The sequence below is a fragment of the Brassica napus genome, chromosome A1 (assembly GCF_020379485.1).
Source record: "Brassica napus cultivar Da-Ae chromosome A1, Da-Ae, whole genome shotgun sequence".
NCBI classification, from domain to species: domain Eukaryota; kingdom Viridiplantae; phylum Streptophyta; class Magnoliopsida; order Brassicales; family Brassicaceae; genus Brassica; species Brassica napus.
In genome coordinates, this window is record NC_063434.1 from 9,344,654 (window position 1) to 9,363,522 (window position 18,869).

The 18,869-nt window shown below is 39.6% G+C and overlaps 2 protein-coding genes across 2 annotated transcripts; one reads left to right on the forward strand and one right to left on the reverse strand.

Annotated features, from left to right (window-relative positions):
- Nucleotides 1-956: 956 nt before the first annotated feature.
- LOC106375674 (stigma-specific STIG1-like protein 1) lies at nucleotides 957-2,372 on the reverse strand. Its single transcript, XM_048742603.1, has one exon. It carries the CDS (start codon nucleotides 1,650-1,652, stop codon nucleotides 1,203-1,205), a length of 450 nt encoding a protein of 149 aa, XP_048598560.1. The 5' UTR covers nucleotides 1,653-2,372; the 3' UTR covers nucleotides 957-1,202.
- A 2,276-nt stretch (nucleotides 2,373-4,648) lies between these two features.
- On the forward strand, nucleotides 4,649-7,081 carry LOC106375665 (mitogen-activated protein kinase kinase kinase 18). Its single transcript, XM_022717481.2, has one exon. The coding sequence runs from the start codon at nucleotides 5,377-5,379 to the stop codon at nucleotides 6,748-6,750; it is 1,374 nt and encodes a 457-aa protein (XP_022573202.2). The 5' UTR covers nucleotides 4,649-5,376; the 3' UTR covers nucleotides 6,751-7,081.
- Nucleotides 7,082-18,869: the final 11,788 nt, after the last annotated feature.

The following is an 18,869-nucleotide window of genomic DNA, read 5'->3' on the forward strand; positions in this document are numbered from 1 at the left end:
TAATAAATTAAGTGGTTAAAGTCAATGTTATACCCTTAACGAATTTTATATATAATTGATTACATAATTATAAACGAAATTTTATTTATAATATTTTGTTGTTAACTTAAAACATATTTTTCAATTATAAATTTAAAAGTAAGATATAAAAAAAATTATAATAAATTAAGTGGTTAAAGTCAATGTTACCCTTAATGAATTTTATATATAATTAATTAGATAATTAAAAATGAAATTTTATTTATAATATTATATATTTTTTAAATAAGATAATTCTTATATATTGTGTTTTTATTTTAAATTTTTACAATTTATAATAAATTAAGTGGTTAAAGTCAATGTTATACCCTTAACGAATTTTATATATAATTGATTACATAATTAAAAATGTAATTTTATTTATAATATTAGAATTTTTTTTAAATAAGATAATTCTTATATATTGTGTTGTTATCTTAATTTTTTTTCAATTATAAAAGTTAAGAAAATAACATATAAAAATTCATAATTAAATATTAATCAACTAAATTTGTATAAAGATATTTTTTAAAATATTTCTAATATGTGAATGTTTTCTTTTAAAATTTCTACACAATAATAAACATATATATTTTAATTACATTTTTCGTCATATATATATATATATATATATATATATATAATTTGATGTTTGATTTGCTTTTTGAAAACATAAAAAATAAGTTATTATGCTGGTTTTTGAATTAATAAAAAATAAGCTAATAAATATTTGTAAAAGGATTAAGCCCACATGTGCGGGCAAAACACCTAGTTCTATAGTATATATAAAGTAAGGACAATGAAACAAGATATATGTCTTTTTGCAATACTTGAAAATTGTGCGATGTATATCATCTATAGCTCATTAGTAAATATCTTCCATTATTTTATTATTGTCAAACCATATAATGTGAAGTTTTTACACTTAGCCACACTTTTTCTAGTATGTGTATATAGAATTTAAGCGGCCTACTACTCAGAGCTGGCCTTGAAGTATATATGTTCCACAAAATCGTTTCCTTTTATACCCAAAAATATAATGGGATTCAGTGTGGTACACACCACTTATTTAATTAATTGGACGCACCATCCAATATTGTAAATACATATGCTCACGTATAGATAGACTTTTAATTAGCTTTAGTTTCTTTGTTAGTAGAATACGCCACCGCCCGGTGGATCGATCACGCGTAGTTACAGAGACCGTAGACGCATAACTCGTCCTGCTCACACGGATGGTTACATTGTCCACAATGGCGTTTGTCGTAAGACAAGTAAACGCATTGGCCTCGACAACACGTCTGTGAGAACTTGCACTTGTTCTGACACGCGCCACAGTTCTTGTCGTCACTGGCCACGTCTATGCACTTGTTGTTGCAGCACGTCACCGTCGAGTTGCTTCCTCCGCCTCCGTAGAGGCTACACATCTCAGGATCCTTGTTGCAATGGTCCGCCGCGCTAGGGCTTCGCTCGCCTACTTCCTTCTGAGCCAGGAACCTGCTCGGCCTTATAGTTTGCGTACCCGGTGCATCAAAGCTCGTGCGTTCCACTGTGGGGGTGGTTCTGGTGGTGATGACTGCGATTGTGATTGCGGTTGTTATTGCGATGGTTACAAGTAGCTTCACGAGGGCCATTTTCTTTTGATCTTTTTTGGTTTGTGTGAGGGAAAGAGAGATAGAGAGAGAGTGATCGTTGGGAACTTGGGATTGGTAAGGATAGTATTAGGTTGGCTTAGGGTTTATAGTTGTCGTCGAGTAGAGTTGACGCTGGAAATGCGGTGAGAAACAATTGATTAGATATGTATTTTGCTTTTGGGGTTATAATTTATAAATATTTTATGATTATATAGCCATTAAAGAAAAACAGTTATACGCATTTAGACCATAACCAAAATGGATTTTACCGCAAGAGATGATTAAAGTCTAAAGAATACGAATAAATTACATAGTTCATGAATTCATCCCCCCCCCCCATAGGCTGACCTAATGCAAGTCAAGCGAGTTGAACGGAAAAGCAAAGGCGTACATTCTTTTAATCAGCTTATTTTAATATCGGTTTATTATTTGGTCGTGAGAATGAAGAAACATTGATTTACATTTCTAATAGAGGCAAAATTATACGACAAGATAGCTGTATACTTGTGTATTAAAACTCGTACCTCTTTGTAGTCTACAAACGGTAAAGATGCATGTTCATTGAGGATATAAAACTAATAGAAAATGTTACTGATGCATGCAATTTCACGCTAGGTATTTGAGAAGATTCTACGACAGAAAATTAAGACATGATTAATGAGAGTTTTTAAAGTGGAAGTTTTTAACGGAATATAAGAAACCATCTCTTAATTTTTAATTAAAAAAACTAAGAACCAGTTCTTAAAAATCAAAACAGTTCTTTATATTCCAATAAAAACCCCAAACCCCATATTAATCATGCTCTAACATACGTAGTTACGTACAGGTACCCTCTTCTTGACACGACATGGTTGTTAGCTTTTGACTCAATTTCATCATTCACGTTTTTGTATTGCAATTCACCTCCTATAGGTCGTGTATACGTCGAGTAATGTATAACCTAAACAACAATAATACTTAAAGCTGTTTTAAATAATTATCCATTTAGTTGGTTAGAAAACTAATTAAACTTATTATATATATATATATATACTCATAACATACTTGAACCGAAAAGTACTGGATTTTTCTTTTCTTCATCCAAGTGAGCATGAGAAGTAAGTACAAAAAACAGTAGGACTAGTTAATGAAATAGTATTTGTTTAAAATGTTTTACATTATACAAAAAAAATATTCACTCATCAGTTTAAAATTTATGTTGATTTTTTAAAATGTTACTACGAATTCTTGTACGCCTATCGCCGAAATATATAAATTTCCGAATGTAACATTCTAAATGCCCAAAGTACAAAAGGTCAAGTGGTCAATTATTTTCTCGCATTTGCTACCCTTCAACTTTACTTTTGAAACTCAACATTTAATCTTCTATTGGCTGTACTTTGACCTCTACGAATTATACTGCACGTCTGCATATTTTATTTTCATGTTAAGTATGAACCCACGCGAAAGTTTTATAATACGTACGAGGCATGATTTAAGGTTTTGTCAATCAACAAAGCTGAACAACAAATGGGTCATTATTCATGTAATTGTAAGATATAATTGGGCTTGGGTTTAGAAATCAAATTTATAAATGTAAATTGGTTATGCACCCAACATGTACGATTGAGGTATAGATATGGCATTCTTCTTCTAAAAAGGTTCACAAGGGTTTATGGTTGTTGCCAAGAAAACTTAACTGAATAGTTTATGGTTGTTGCCTCTAAGTTTCAACAATGTTGCAAGAAAACTTAACTGAACCTCTTGTATTCTTCTTGTAGTATACTAGGCTCTAACAGAACTAAAAAGAAGCCTGCATTGTTGCTGAAACATGTTTTTCACATATATGATCGATACAATATACCTTTTTTTGCTTAAAAGATATATTGTATCATATGTGAAAAACATGTTTCAGCAACAATGCATGCTTCGTGAGGAGTAGAAGAATACAAGAGAAGTTATAGTGAGGAGTAGCTAATGTGAGAATATCCTTTATATCTAGCTATACCAAGAATTGAATTCTTCATGTATTCCTTCATGCTTCATAGAATCATAGACTTACTGAGATGATGTAATGATCTAAGACCATACAAACGTTTTTGTCTTTTTTCCGGTAAAAAGATGATGTAATGATCTAAGACCATACAAAATTCAATTGGTAGAAGTCGCCTTCACTACAAACCGTCACCTAAGTAGAAAAAGCCTTGCTTCATAATGTCTTTCATTTTAAAAAGAAGTCAAATCCATATATAACTTCCCCTACCATAACTAATCAGTACGCAATACACGTTGTTTTCTCAACTTTTATAAAATATGTTCATCTTTAGTTTTCTATATATACCCTTAATCTTGCGGTTAAAAATATACGTATTCCCAGTCTGGCACACCTTTGTCCAAATCACATGCATGAATCCGCGTTTCCCATCCAAAACTTACAAAACTATAAACATTTAATAACCGAAAAAATGTAAACTCTGAACTCACAACTGTATCCTCGGAGCAAAAGCAACCCAAATAAATTGTCACAGCTTGCATTCTAATTAAAGACATTATCAATTTATCATCTTCATTCACATTTAGATTCGACCACACAGTTTTCTTCTTTACAGCCCATTAAACAAAAACTTAATAATTAAATTTAAACTTTGATGCGTTAATAAATCTTTTTAAGTAAGTGTGGCTAAATCTCGTTACCACGTTAAATGGTCTGTACTTGATTTGATCCACGCGCTTCCGTCACGTGATTTAAAACTTATGGCGGAGGATCGAAGTAACGGCGTCGTCCACTCTGTCTTCATGCCGTCGAAGCTGTCTTTACACATTCCTCTCTCGCCACGGGCTCGTTTCACACATATAATGCTACCAGAATCTGTACGTTACTATATGTGAGGTTAGTGTGCTAAATGCAACAATTAACTCAAAATAAACTCTGCAATTAAGTAACATTATCAATAATTTAATGCTAATGAACATGCAGCTACTGGCAACATTAAACGGTTCTTCGATCACAGGATGATATTGCATTGAACTCAATACCATGCTGATTTGGGATATTATAAATATTAACTCTCTTAAAAAGATTTAGGCATATTAAAAATATACTCCATAAACATTTACATTTACAATTATTTTCTTATTTATTTTTACTTATGTTTTTCAATATACATTTAATCAATCAGATATACAGTTCATTAATATCAATCAATGAAAGTACTTAAAAATCTAGAAAATCTTATAAAATATAGTATATTTTAACAATGGAGAAAATATATAACAATGAATAAAAAGATACACATCATATGCTTAGATTTTTAGTTGTTTCCTTTTCTAATAAAAGTATTGTTATCATTGGCGAATCATACTCAATATACTCAAAACTCATATTAAGTGACGTCTGTATGTCATAATATTCAGTCATCTTGAGTTTTGAAACTGCTGTAACACAGAACACAAATAGTAATCTAAACATAAATAAAGTGAAAGAAAAGCTTAAAGTAGTGACTCTTAATAATTGGACAAGAAGAAATCAAGAAAAAAATGTATAAAGAATGTCGTCTCCGAGTTTGAACCAGAACCCATGCCAAAGTCGCATACACACACTTCAACATACCCATAACACATACACATATAAATGAATTTGTACACTACTATATAATAAGCTTCTTATGAGCCATTTGCTTAAAACAATTCAAAACCTAAAAGATCATTTCTCCAAACTCTCTAACCTCATACCTACTCTGTTCCAATGGATATTACTTGGACAAGAGGACCAATCATCGGTCGAGGCTCCACCGCCACCGTCTCAACAGCAGTTTCAAACTCCGGTGAGATGTTCGCCGTCAAATCCGCCGACTTCTCTTCCTCGGCGTTCTTGCAAAACGAGCAATCTATTTTGTCTACATTGAGCTCTCCACACATAGTCAAGTACATAGGCTCTGATGTAACGCGTGAGAAGGAAGGATTGGTTTACAATCTCCTGATGGAGTACGTTTCCGGCGGGAGTCTTCACGACTTAATCAAAAACTCCGGCGGGAAGTTGCCGGAGCCGGCGATCAGATCATACACGCGTCAGATTCTCTGGGGTCTGAGTTATCTTCACGAGAGAGGGATTGTTCACTGCGACTTGAAGAGCCAGAACGTGCTCGTCGAAGAAAACGGCGTCGTATGCAAAATCGCTGACTTGGGTTGTGCTAAACCGGTTTTAAAGTCTGGATTTTCCGGTACACCGGCGTTTATGGCGCCAGAGGTTGCTCGCGGCGAAGAACAGAGGTTTCCGGCTGATGTGTGGGCGTTAGGGTGTACGGTGATCGAGATGATGACTGGGTCAAGCCCTTGGCAGGAGCTAAACGACGTCGTTGCTGCAATGTATAAGATTGGATTCTCCGGCGAGTCGCCGGAGATTCCTGAGTTTATATCGGAGAAAGGTAAGGACTTTCTGGTGAGTTGTTTGGAGAATGATCCGAAACAGAGATGGACGGTGGAAGAGTTGCTTAAACATTCTTTCCTCGACGAAGACGAAGAGTCTCATCTGCACAGTACGTGTTCTCCGAGCACTGTGTTGGATCAACGGTTTTGGAACTCATGCGAAGCCTCCGAAAGTCACTCGCTTTCGATGGATCACGAAGACCCTTTTGCTGATTACTTGGAGTCCTGGGATTTACCAGCTGATCGGATCAAGCAACTCGCCGGAGATGAGTTTTCAAGCGTTCCGGATTGGGATACGGTAGGTGACGGCGAGTGGATTCAAGTGAGAGGAGACGTTCTTGAAGAAACAGGGAAACGTGTCGGTTACGGTGACGAAGACGCGGTATGCGTCGAGGAAACGTCGTCGTCGTCGCAAGAGATTGAAGTAGTTGACGAATGGATATCGGATCAAGACAGCTTGTTCTCGGAATATTCTCTTGACGACGTCATTACCAGTTTTTACTATAATGTTGCTATTCGAGGAAATGTTATTGTATTTTATTATTATCGTGTTGGAGATCAAAATGTACCAATAAAGAAAATGTTTCGTTATACCAATGAGAATAAGAAAAACATTTATCCGTCAAATTGCAAGCTCTTTCTAATTCACCAACCAATTCTGAACAACCATGTCCTAATAAGTCATAACAAATAGTTTTTGATTGCTCCATGGAGATAAATATATGATATGCTTTTGAACGTTAAAGCTTGAACATCTTTTATCCGGTCAGGCTCAGCCAAACCTTTGATATCTAGAAGATGGAAACTAAAATCGACTTGAATGGTTCTAAGTAAAGAAAAGTTCTCATAAAACACAAATCAAGCTAATAAGGATTGTCGGTCTATGTTTCTGGTAACATTTGTGATCGTTACTATTTAAAACTTTGTCTTTTTGGGAGGTTAAAATACTATTTTCAAAGCTCGAAACAGAAGTCTTTGCGTTCTTCTTGGATGTCAAGTAACGAAGCAACTTTACAATATGAGATTTGACTAGACAAAAGTATTTGTCCAAAAAAAAAAGACTAGACAAAAGTCAAATATGTAATTGGTCCAAAATTTACCTGCAGACGAAGATCAGAGAAGACCCCGTGTGCGAACACAGACGACTCTTTAGGGGTATATAATGAAGGGGTTTTTGCCAAAACTAACCTACAACTTGATTTTAATCCCAAACCTATACCCAAACTTGAATCAAATGCAAAACTAACCTAAAAGCCTAGTGAAATTACAGCTCAGCCCCTTGTGACCAAACAAAAAAACAGAAGCCATTTTTATGAATATAGCCCCAGTAAATCGTCTGAGTCGTCTGAGATGTTGGAAGTCGTCTGGACGTCTGAAGTGTAAGTCGTCTGGTACCAGTTTATTTTAAAAATAATTTATAAATCTTGTAAAAAAATATTTTGATGCGTGAAAAATAAAAATCAAGTAATTATAAACAGTTTTAAGTGATATAAATTAAGATATGATAAAATTGATTTGTTTTGAAGATATATGAGTGGAAGTAGTGAATCATGAAATACTTTGGTTTAGGAGTTTGGCAAACATATGTTGTAGTATTGTATGTATTGTTAGGGTTAGATTTTGGAAAACTAAAATATTTTTTTCAAAAATTAGTTTTCACCTATATGTGTTAATTTCTGTGTATAGTAAACACTTTTCAAGTTTGATTTGGTTTTATGAAGTGTTTAATTAGATAATTAAGTTTAGGGGTTATGTTTAGGGTGTGGACGACTTATATTTCAGTCGTCTGTTGAATAATTTACTCGGACGACGTATATTTCAGTCGTCCACATCGTACCGAACCTTTAATTTTACCAATGTACGTTTTAACCTAACCGGATCATTTTACTCGGACGACTTACATTTCAGTCGTCTGGTGAAGAAATTAAAACAAACGACTTACATGTAAGTCGTCCAAATATTCCCGCTTAAATTTTTTTAAAAAAATTATTTTCCCGCTTAAATAATTTAAACCAGACGACTTACTTGTAAGTCGTCTGGAAAGTCTTCTATTTTAGTTTCCCGCTAAAAATATTTAGTTTCCCGCTAAAAATATTAAACTCTTCTGGACGACTTACATGTAAGTCGTCTGTTTTAATTTCTTCACCAGACGACTGAAATGTAAGTCGTTCAGGAAGTCGTCTGAGTCAAAAATATTTAACCTAATTGGATTTTTTGTCTCCCTATATAAAGAAAAAATTACACATTCTCTCTCCTCCTCTCAAATGGCTTCAACAAAAATGTAATGTTCATCATTCTAAAACTCTCCAACCTCTCTCTAATCTCTTTGACTTGAAAACACCAAACTTTATATGAATTTTTCAGTTTTGTCTCATGTATTTCTTACTAATCTATCTCTTTTGCAGGTTTTTAATCAAATGGTACTCATCTTCCACTAATTTAAAGGTAGATCTATTAATTTTAGATATGTATTTTTGTGTGTTCTATAAATGTAGATTTATCTAATCTTCCACTCATTTTCTCTATTTTTAAGTCATTTGAACGTTTTTGGATATGCAGGTTTTTCAGATCTGGATTTGATATGCAGGTTTTTCAGATCTGGAAGACTTCTGGGACGACTTACCTGTTAGTCGTCTGGAAGTCGTCTGGAAGTCGTCTGGACTTCTTGGAAGTCTTCTGACAAAGTCGTCTGGACTTCCAGGAAGTCGTCTGGATTTTTCTGAGCGTTTTGGTAAGTTCTTATGTCTGATTTTTCTTCATTTGGTAACTTCTTGTTGTATAAAGTTCTTACTTTTTTCCCAAACTAAAACTCTCCAAACCCACTCTAATCTCTTTGACTTGAAAACACCAAACTTTATATGAATTTTTCAGTTTTGTCTCATGTCTTTCTTACTAATCTCTCTTTTTTGCAGGTTTTTAATTAGATGGTACTTATCTTCCACTAATTTAAAGGTAGATCTATTATTTTTAGATATGTATTTTTGTGTGTTCTGTAAAGGTAGATTTATCTAATATTCCACTCATTTTTTCTGTTTTTAAGCCATTTGAACGTTTTTGAATATGCAGGTTTTTCAGATCTGGATTTAATATGCAGGTTTTTCAGATCTGGAAGACTTCTGAGACGACTTACCTGTTAGTCGTCTGGAAGTCGTTTGGACTTCCTTAAAAGTCGTCTGGACTTCCTGTAAAGTCGTCTGGAAGTCGTCTGAACTTCCTAAAAGTCTTCTGACAAAGTCGTCTGAACTTCCTGGAAGTCGTCTGGACTTCTTAGAAGTCGTCTGGACTTCTTAAAAGTCGTCTGGTCTTGTCTACTCAAGTGGAATCCAAGCTTGTCTTTGTAGAGGAATGATCTATAATAGTTTTGTTTGTGGTCTGTTTTGTGAATTGCATGTCTACTCTTTTAGTTGTGAATTTTTTATAAAATCAGTAATAATGTTTTCCAAGATGTATTAAATGTGCTAACAATGTGTTTACACATTTACAAATCAATGAAATAATAGACTCCAGTAGCCTTTTTCTTATCTTTGGATCTCTCATATGCAATAATAAACTCCAATGGCCTTTTTCTCATCTTAATAAACAAGAATGTTGGTAGCTTCATATTGATACAACATTTTAAGAAGCATTTAACCATTCTTCCAACTCATAACAATAGTCATCATTATTGTCTATAACAATAATACTTAAGAGATGGAAACAAACAATAGTAACTAGTCAAAGCATATCATATTTTTTTATAAGTTTGTGTTGAAAAACTTAGTCAAATTTAGTAAAACTAAGGGAGAGAACATATTTTGTAAATATGAGTTTTACATATCTTGAAGTTACTTATCACTCTTAAAAATACAAGTTATTGAAAAACTAACGTAGAAGACTTAAAAACTAGCGGAGAAGACGCGGACGACTTCAATCTAAGTTGTCTAGACGACAAAACTATACATCGTCTGGTCAACGCAGAGGTTATTTTTGCAATTGACCTCTAAATCTGTTATTTCGGATGACTGAAAGTTAAGTCGTCTACTATTGTTTGGTTAAAAAAAAACTCCAAAAAAGCTGGACGACTTACATTTCAGTCGTCAGAGGTTAGTTTTGCATTTGACTGGATTATTTCAGAAGTTTGACTTTTTGGACGACTTACATTTCAGTCGTCTAGTGAAAATTAAAATAATAATATTTTTTTTAAAAGTAGACGACTTACAGTTAAGTCGTCATAGGTTAGTTTTGCAATTGAAAAAAAAAATTCAAGATTTAATTATATACAGACGATTTATAATTCAGTTGTCCACGAGACGACTGAAATGTAAGTCGTCCAGGATTTACCAGGTTTGACCAGAATCTCGGAAAAAAATCCTGGACGACTTACAATTAAGTCGTCTGGTGGACGACTGAATTATAAGTCGTCTGTGTATAATTAAATTTTGAAGTTTTTTTTTTCAATTGCAAAACTAACCTATGACTACTTAATTGTAAGTCGTTTACTTTTAAAAAAATATTATTATTTTAATTTTCGCCAGACGACTGAAATGTAAGTCGTCTGGGGAAGTCAAACTTCTGAAATTATCCAGTCAATTGCAAAACTAACCTATGACGACTGAAATGTAAGTCGTCTAGGTTCTTTGGAATTTTTTTTGAAACCAAACAATAGTAGACGACTTAACTTTCAGTCGTCTCAGGTTACAGATTTCAAAGTCAATTGCAAAAATAACCTCTGCGTTGACTTCCAGGTAAGTCGTCTACAGCCAGACGACTTCCCAAGTAAGTCGTCTGACGAACAGATCTGGGAAAAAACTCGATGTCATACCTTAAATTGGTGAGATAAGTTCCTTAGCATACATAAGGCTTCTCCAAGCACACAGAATCACAAACGAAAGTTACCCACCCAGAATCGTTAGCTTCTATGACTCTATGAACCATAAAAATTTTAGAATCAAAATCTTGGGTTTTTTTAGTTCATTGTGGAGAGAAAGTGAGAGATATGTTGTGTTTAGTTCACAAGAATGGAAAAGGAAGAAGTGTAAATCGATTTTGGGAGCATTAAGAGCTTCAAATTGGTTGTTCATGGTGGTTGTGGTATTGATAACAATGGCAATCTTGTAATTACTTGAAGATGATGAGGGTGAGAGACAGGGCCGGCTCAATAGTGTTAAGGGCCCTAGGGCGAAAAAAAAAATTTTACGCTCTAAAATTTATATGTAGATAATATTTAAAATGTTTTTAAAATTTAAACAGTAATATTTTGTAATGAAAATAAAACTATCTTCATATCAAATAATTTGGCCCCTTTTCAATTTTATTTATTATATTTATAATTTTTTATATATAAAAATATAAATTTATAAAAAATTGGACCCCTTAATTAGTATTATACGGGGGGACACGGGCTTGGGCCCGGGACGGTCGCACCGCTTGTCCCCCCTAATAAACCGGCACTGGTGAGAGAGTAAAGATGTCATTTTCGAAAAAAAAGGAAAAAATTGATGGTATTTTCGTGAATTATATGAACTTGCGGGTGAATAGGGCAAAACCAATTTTCAAAAAAAAAAAAGGTTAGTTTTGTGTTTGGCTTTAAGTTGTAGGTCAATTTTGCAAAAAGCCTATAATCAAAGACAATGTATGCTTACGACTAAGCCACTCGGTTTCACAAAAGAACCGACTGACAAATCATCATCCCATACGGTCAATTTCCACCATTTAATTTCTAGAACACACACATACACCGACACCGACGATTTCGCCGGTCTTGATAGTTGATAGTTCTACTAATGTGTAAAAGATCATTTGAACATTCCTACTTTGACACCTACACCTAACAAATACATTTTGATATTTTAAGTCAATGCCGTACAATTTATTAGGTAACGTCTCTAGAAATTCGTTAAAACATTATATTCCCCGTACTTATCCAAGTACAACGATTTAAGAATACCACTTTAAATAAAATAAAATTTGGTCGACAGAAACTCTTATGAACAGAATAGAACAGTTAACTTCCCTACTTTTTATCATTCATTATCTATCTATTTTTTTTTAACATAATAATATTACACACAGTTTCTTTCTTTGTGTTTTACTTCCACTAACTCCTCTTGGCTCTTACCACGCGATTGCCATTTGCGACTATCTTTCATCGTTTATGTTGGGGATGGATTTAACCCATCCACAAAGTCCATCGAACAAAGGGCTCAATCCAGCGAACCGAGTCGACGTCGGCTCAGAAGCCGATTCTCGAGGCTTCGGCTTAACCAGGGAATGCTGCTAGTCAAAGCAGAGAGCAAACGAATCGGGATCCATCGACTAAGCGGCTCAGAGCGAGCATCTCCTAGTCAGGCCCGAAAGGCCGACAAGGCCCAATCGGTAAAAGGAGATTAGGTTAAGGTAATCGAACAGAGTATAAAAGGAGAGAAAAGCAAAGGAGAAAGGCATCGACACTTAGCTACACAAACTTAGCGGCGAGATTAGGGTTTATCATCCGTATAATCATCTCTCTGCTATTTGTACTTTTCCGGTTTAAGCTCCCACGAGCTCCGGCTTGCTTTCACTTTCTCCACCTTTGTAACATCATCTCGAAATCTAATAAACGCCTCTGTTCGACCCATTTTTAGTATTGTTTACTTTATCCGAGACCAAACTCACCTTAAACAATTGGCGCCCACCGTGAAGCTCAACAGACCCAGCGTTTCTAGACCGATATGACCACCGGAGGTACGAACCCAGATACCTCAGGAGAGGAGCCAGCGCTCACGCCTCCTCCGCCTCCTCCCCTCCTCTCGTCGGAGTTCATGAGTTCAGTCATAGCCCGACTTGCTCATCAAGAAGAAGTTCAGAAGACGACGAATGATCAGCTCGCCGCCATTGTCGCTGCTCTTAGCGCCTCCACCGGCAACTCACAACCGCTCCGTCGTTACCTCTTCAATACAAACCCCCTACTCCGGCAGAAGGACGAGCGACGAACCCAGTCGATCCTACTCTTCAACTCGCGGAAACCCTCGCCGCCGAGGCTCTTCCTATGACGTCAGATCCATCGACGGTCCGAGAAATCGCTGAGCTTAAACTAAATTTCCAACAAATGAGTTCGAGGATCCACCAAGCAACGAGCGCAGTACCCGAGATTGACAGCGTCATCGCATCAACATCGCGTACTCCTTTCACCGAGGAACTGACGGAGGTTAAACTCCGAAAGATGGACAAGTTGCGTCTCCCGGAATACAAACCAGGAGGAGATCCCGTCGAGCATTTGACAGCTTTTAATATTGCGGTAGCGAGAGCCAGACTTGCCCCCGATGAAAGAGACGCGGGATACTGCCAACTTTTCATTGAAACGCTCAACGAGCAAGCCTTAACCTGGTTCTCGGGACTCGAAGAGAATTCAATTAGAAGCTTCAAAGAGCTCTCCTCGGCGTTTCTCAAGACTTACATCATGTTCACCAAACGTGAAGCAACGGCTTCGACTCTCTGGAACCTCAAGCAAACGAAGGACCAGAATCTTCGTGATTACATGGAACGGTTTAAATCGGTCGTGTCAAGAATCAACATCCCAGACCACATCGCCGTCGATGCCTTGAGGAACAATCTTCTTGTGGAATGTAAGTTCCGAGAAGATCTCTATCGATGCACCGCCACGACGTTGCAAGATGCCGTTGCTCGTTCTCACAACTTCATTCGTATGGAAGAAAACACTAAAGCCATCTTGAGCAAGCACAACTCGGCGAAGCAATCAGCGCCTAAAAACGCTGCCACAGCTCACGTCGAACCTCGTCAACATGCTCCAAGTGACAAAAACAACCGTAAGAACGGCCTCCTTTACGTCGTCGACGAAAACGGGAAGAAGTGGAACACCTTTCATCGGGAAACCGATCCTCCAAGTGAATCCCCCCGAGCAACAGCACCAGCCACGGTCGCCCAGGTCGATTCGGCAGCAGGATCTTCCCGAACCCCACCAGGGCTTACTAAATCATGCAAACTCCACGGTGTAAAAGGTCACGACACTTCAGAGTGCAAAACACTTTTTGCGCAATTCCTCTCCTCACTTGAAAGCGGTGAAATTAAGATCCCTCCTCCGAAGCCAAAAAGCGAGAACAGTTGGAGCAGAAACAAGGACAGGAAGAATCAGCGAAAAAATCAAGCAAAACCGCGTCAAGACGACCAAAAGCCAAAGGTCGCCGAGCAAACCCCACATCAAGACGACGGTGGTGACACCTCAGCTGACGAAGATCCACCATCAGCCAGACAAAGGATTGAAGTTATTCGCGCCCAACCAGAGTCCTCATCAGACGAAGAGAGCGATCTCGAGGAAGCCCTCGACCCGTTGGACTTACGTGTACTCCTCAAACGAAAGACCACGTCGACGAATGACAAGACTCCCGGATCTTCCGATCTCCGAGTCGAGCTCAACGCTAAAAGAACTAAGCATGCGCTGATCCCAGGATCTTCACTGGCAACTACGGACGGTAGTCCTATCGTCGATTTACGAGATCAGCTTAACGCGCGAGTCGGCGATCTGCGTGCAAAGCTGAACGACAAAAAAGCCGGGTCGCCGAAAGAAAGCGAAGACCTCCGAGCTCTCCTCACCAGAAAGAAATCGAGTGTCAGGCCGCGGATCAACGTGATTATGGGAGGATCTCCACCTTGCGGGGATTCCGTACGAGCGGTCAAAGATAACCGACGAATGGTGGACACTTCGCAGCGCTGGCCGCAGAAGTTCCCAACTGATCTTCCAATCTCCTTCTCAACTGAAGACCTCCTCGGAGTAAATTTTCCTCACAACGATCCTCTTCTCGTCGTTTTGGCTATCGATAAGTACGACGTCACCAAAGTGCTGATCGATACTGGCAGCTCGGTCGATATCATTTTTCGTGAAACTCTCGTAAAAATGGGAATCGACCTAAAAGACGTGAAACCGTCTTCCAGGACTCTCACCGGCTTTAACGGCTCTTCCGAAGTAATCATGGGAACAATCCGTCTCTCGGTACAAGCAGAGGGAGTAGCTCGGATGGTCAAGTTCTCGGTAGTCAGCACCAAGGCTCCCTACCACGTGATACTAGGCACCCCATGGTTATACTCCATGCGAGCGATCGCATCAACGTACCATCAGTGCGTCAAATTCCCAGGAATGGACGGTACGATTAAGACAGTGAGAGGAGATCAACGGGCCGCACGAGATCTCTTAATCGCCACGGTCAAACTACAGCGATTTCAGTCGCTGGTCAACTCGATCTCCCCGCCTATAAGCAAGATCTGCCCACAAAAAGAAGAGGTGCTCGAAGTCCCAGTCGACGAATCAGATCCAAGTAAAGTGCTACGAGTAGGCGCTTATCTATCAGACGAGATGCAAAGAGATATCACGAATTTCCTGAAGCAAAACTTGTCTACCTTTGCTTGGTCGATGACTGACATGCAGGGAATCGACCCGTCCATTACGACTCACGAGTTAAACGTAGACCCAAATATTAAGCCCATCCGACAAAAGAGACGAAAGTTGGGTCCCGAAAGATCCAAAGCAGTTGTTGAGGAAGTCGAGCGCTTACTAAGCGCGGGCTCGATAGCAGAAGTTCGTTACCCGGAATGGCTCGCTAACCCGGTGGTTGTCAAGAAGAAAAACGGCAAGTGGCGCATGTGCGTCGATTTTACCGACCTCAACAAAGCTTGCCCAAAAGACAGCTACCCGCTTCCAAACATCGACAGGCTTGTCGAATCAACTGCCGGCAATGAAATGCTCACGTTTATGGACGCTTTCTCGGGATACAACCAGATCATGATGCATCCTGATGATCGAGAGAAGACGTCGTTCATAACCGATCGAGGAACTTACTGCTACAAAGTAATGCCCTTCGGGCTGAAGAACGCCGGTGCGACGTACCAGCGACTTGTCAACCGCATGTTCGCTAAACAGCTCGGTACAACGATGGAAGTCTACATCGATGACATGCTCGTCAAATCAGTCCGAGCAGACGACCACCTGGCACATTTAAGGGAGTGTTTCGACATCCTAAACGCGTACAAGATGAAGCTAAACCCGGCCAAGTGCACCTTCGGCGTATCGTCCGGAGAATTCCTTGGCTACATAGTGACGCAGCGGGGAATCGAAGCGAACCCGAAGCAAATATCAGCCGTCCTTGATCACCCCAGTCCGAGAAACTGCCGAGAAGTCCAGCGACTAATAGGCCGAATCGCAGCACTTAATCGTTTCATCTCCCGATCCACCGATAAATGTCTCCCATTCTACGATCTCCTCCGAGGAAACAAAAAATTCATTTGGGACGATAAATGTGAGGAGGCTTTTAATCAGCTCAAACATTACCTGACGACGCCTCCTAACCTGGCTAAGCCAGACATAGGCGACGTTTTATCTCTCTACATTGCGGTCTCGTCTGCCGCAGTCAGCAGCGTACTAATCAAGGAAGACCGAGGAGAACAACGATCTGTTTTCTACATGAGCAGAAGGATGACCGGACCAGAGACCCGGTACCCGACACTTGAAAAGATGGCCCTGACCGTCGTCGAATCAGCGAGGAAACTCCGCCCCTATTTTCAGTCACACTCGGTAGAAGTTCTCACCGACCAGCCCGTCAGAACTGTCTTGCAGAACACTAACAGAGCTGGCCGCCTTACCGCCGCTAAGGCCCAAGTCCTCGCCGATTTCCTCGTGGAGTTATCTCCGGAACTTTCTCAGGATTTGGAAACTTCGGATTCAACCTGGATCCTGCATGTCGACGGTTCCTCGACAAACAAAGGCTCTGGAGCAGGAGTTCAACTTCAATCTCCGTCAGGAGAACTCATTCGACAGTCGTTCAGTTTTGGTTTCCCAGCGTCAAACAACGAGGCGGAGTATGAGTCACTCATCGCCGGCCTTCGCCTCGCCAAAGCAGTCAAGGCTAAGCGGCTCAGTGCATACTGCGACTCGTAGCTCGTCGCCAGTCAGTTCAGCGGTGATTACGATGCGCGCAACGATAGAATGGACGCTTACCTCCGAGTCGTACAATCGTTAGCTAAAGAGTTCAAATTCTTCGAGCTCACAAAAGTTCCCCGCGGAGAAAACGTATGTGCCGATGCATTAGCAGCACTCGGAAGCAAGCTCCGCGACCAAGTCAAAAGGACTATTCCAATCCATCGAATCGAGAAACCAAGTATCGACATCTCAACGGAGTCGGCTAACTTCGTCACCACGGAATCCGAAACAACGTCCTTACCTGAGACCAACGATGACTCCGAGATGACAGACCAAGATCAACTGATACCAGACTGGAGGACTGAATTCATCCAGTATATCACCAAGGGCACGCTTCCCACTGATAAATGGGCCGCAAGACGATTAAAGCGACGCAGCGCGCACTACGTCGTCATGGAAGAAGAACTCCACCGAGTAACAGCTAACAAGGTTCTCCTCAAATGCATTTTCGCCGAGCAAACGCAGTTAGTAATGGCAGAAACTCACGAAGGAGCAGGTGGAAACCACTCTGGAGGTCGGTCACTAGCTTTGAAAATTCGGAACTTGGGATTCTTCTGGCCAACTATGAATACCGACTGCGAAGCATATGCCCGGCGATGCGACAAATGCCAACGACACGCTCCGAGTATCCACAGCCCAACCGAGCTACCGCGAACTTCCGCAGCCCCTTACCCATTTATGCGATGGGGGATGGATATCATCGGACCAATGCCGAATTCTCGCCAACGTCGCTTCGTCCTGGTATTGACCGACTACTTCACCAAATGGATTGAAGCAGAAGCCTTCTCGCAGGTTACAGAGAAGGAAGTTCGCGGTTTTGTTTGGAAGAACATTATTTGTCGCCACGGCCTGCCATACGAGATCGTGACGGATAACGGATCACAGTTTATGGCCGGAAATTTTAAAGATTTCTGCAACAAGTGGAACATCCGACTAAGCCCTTCAACGCCGAGGTACCCTCAAGGAAACGGACAAGCAGAATCCTCGAATAAGATTATCATCGACGGAATCAAGAAGCGCCTTGATCTCAAAAAGGGACATTGGGCCGACGAACTCGACGGCGTGCTCTGGTCGCATCGGACAACCCCCCGAGGAGCAAAAAAATCTACTCCCTTCTCACTCGCTTACGGGATGGAGGCGATGGCTCCGGCCGAGGTTAATGTAACAAGTCTCCGCCGGTCCAAGATGCCTCAGCACGTCGAGCTTAACCAAGAGATGCTGCTAGATGCCCTCGATGGGCTAGAGGAGAAGCGCGACCAAGCCTTACTTCGGATCCAGAATTACCAAAACCAAATCGAGAGCTACTACAACAAGAAGGTCCGCTCACGTCCTCTCGAGCTCGGTGATCTGGTTATGAGAAAAGTCTTCGAGAACACCAAAGAACCCAACGCTGGAAAACTCGGCGCGAATTGGGAAGGACCATATAAGATCACTCGAGTCGTCAAACCAGGAGTATACCGCGGAGAAGCAGTCCCACGAGCTTGGAACTCCATGCATCTTCGTCGTTTTTACTCATAAAACGAGTAACCTTTAAAAGCGAGAAAAATGATCTACATCACCTTTTTACTCGCGCCAAAAAAAAAAAAAAAAAAAAAAAAAATGAGTAGATGCACCCTACGGTCACTCCTACTCGTCCAAGTAAATGACTACCAAGTCACTTTTACTTGGACAAAAACGAATTACGAAAGGCTTGATCCTCCTCGGAGGTACGTAGGCATCCCCTCTACGGGGTCCAGCCCCAACCTAACAAAAAATACATCTCGTCTCGCTCTCTCGAGTAAAATGACGAGAGTAGAGGTCCCAGCAAATGATGCTAGCCCCTTAATTCGAAAGCGGCGCACGAGCACTCATCCCAGTTAATCGAAGAT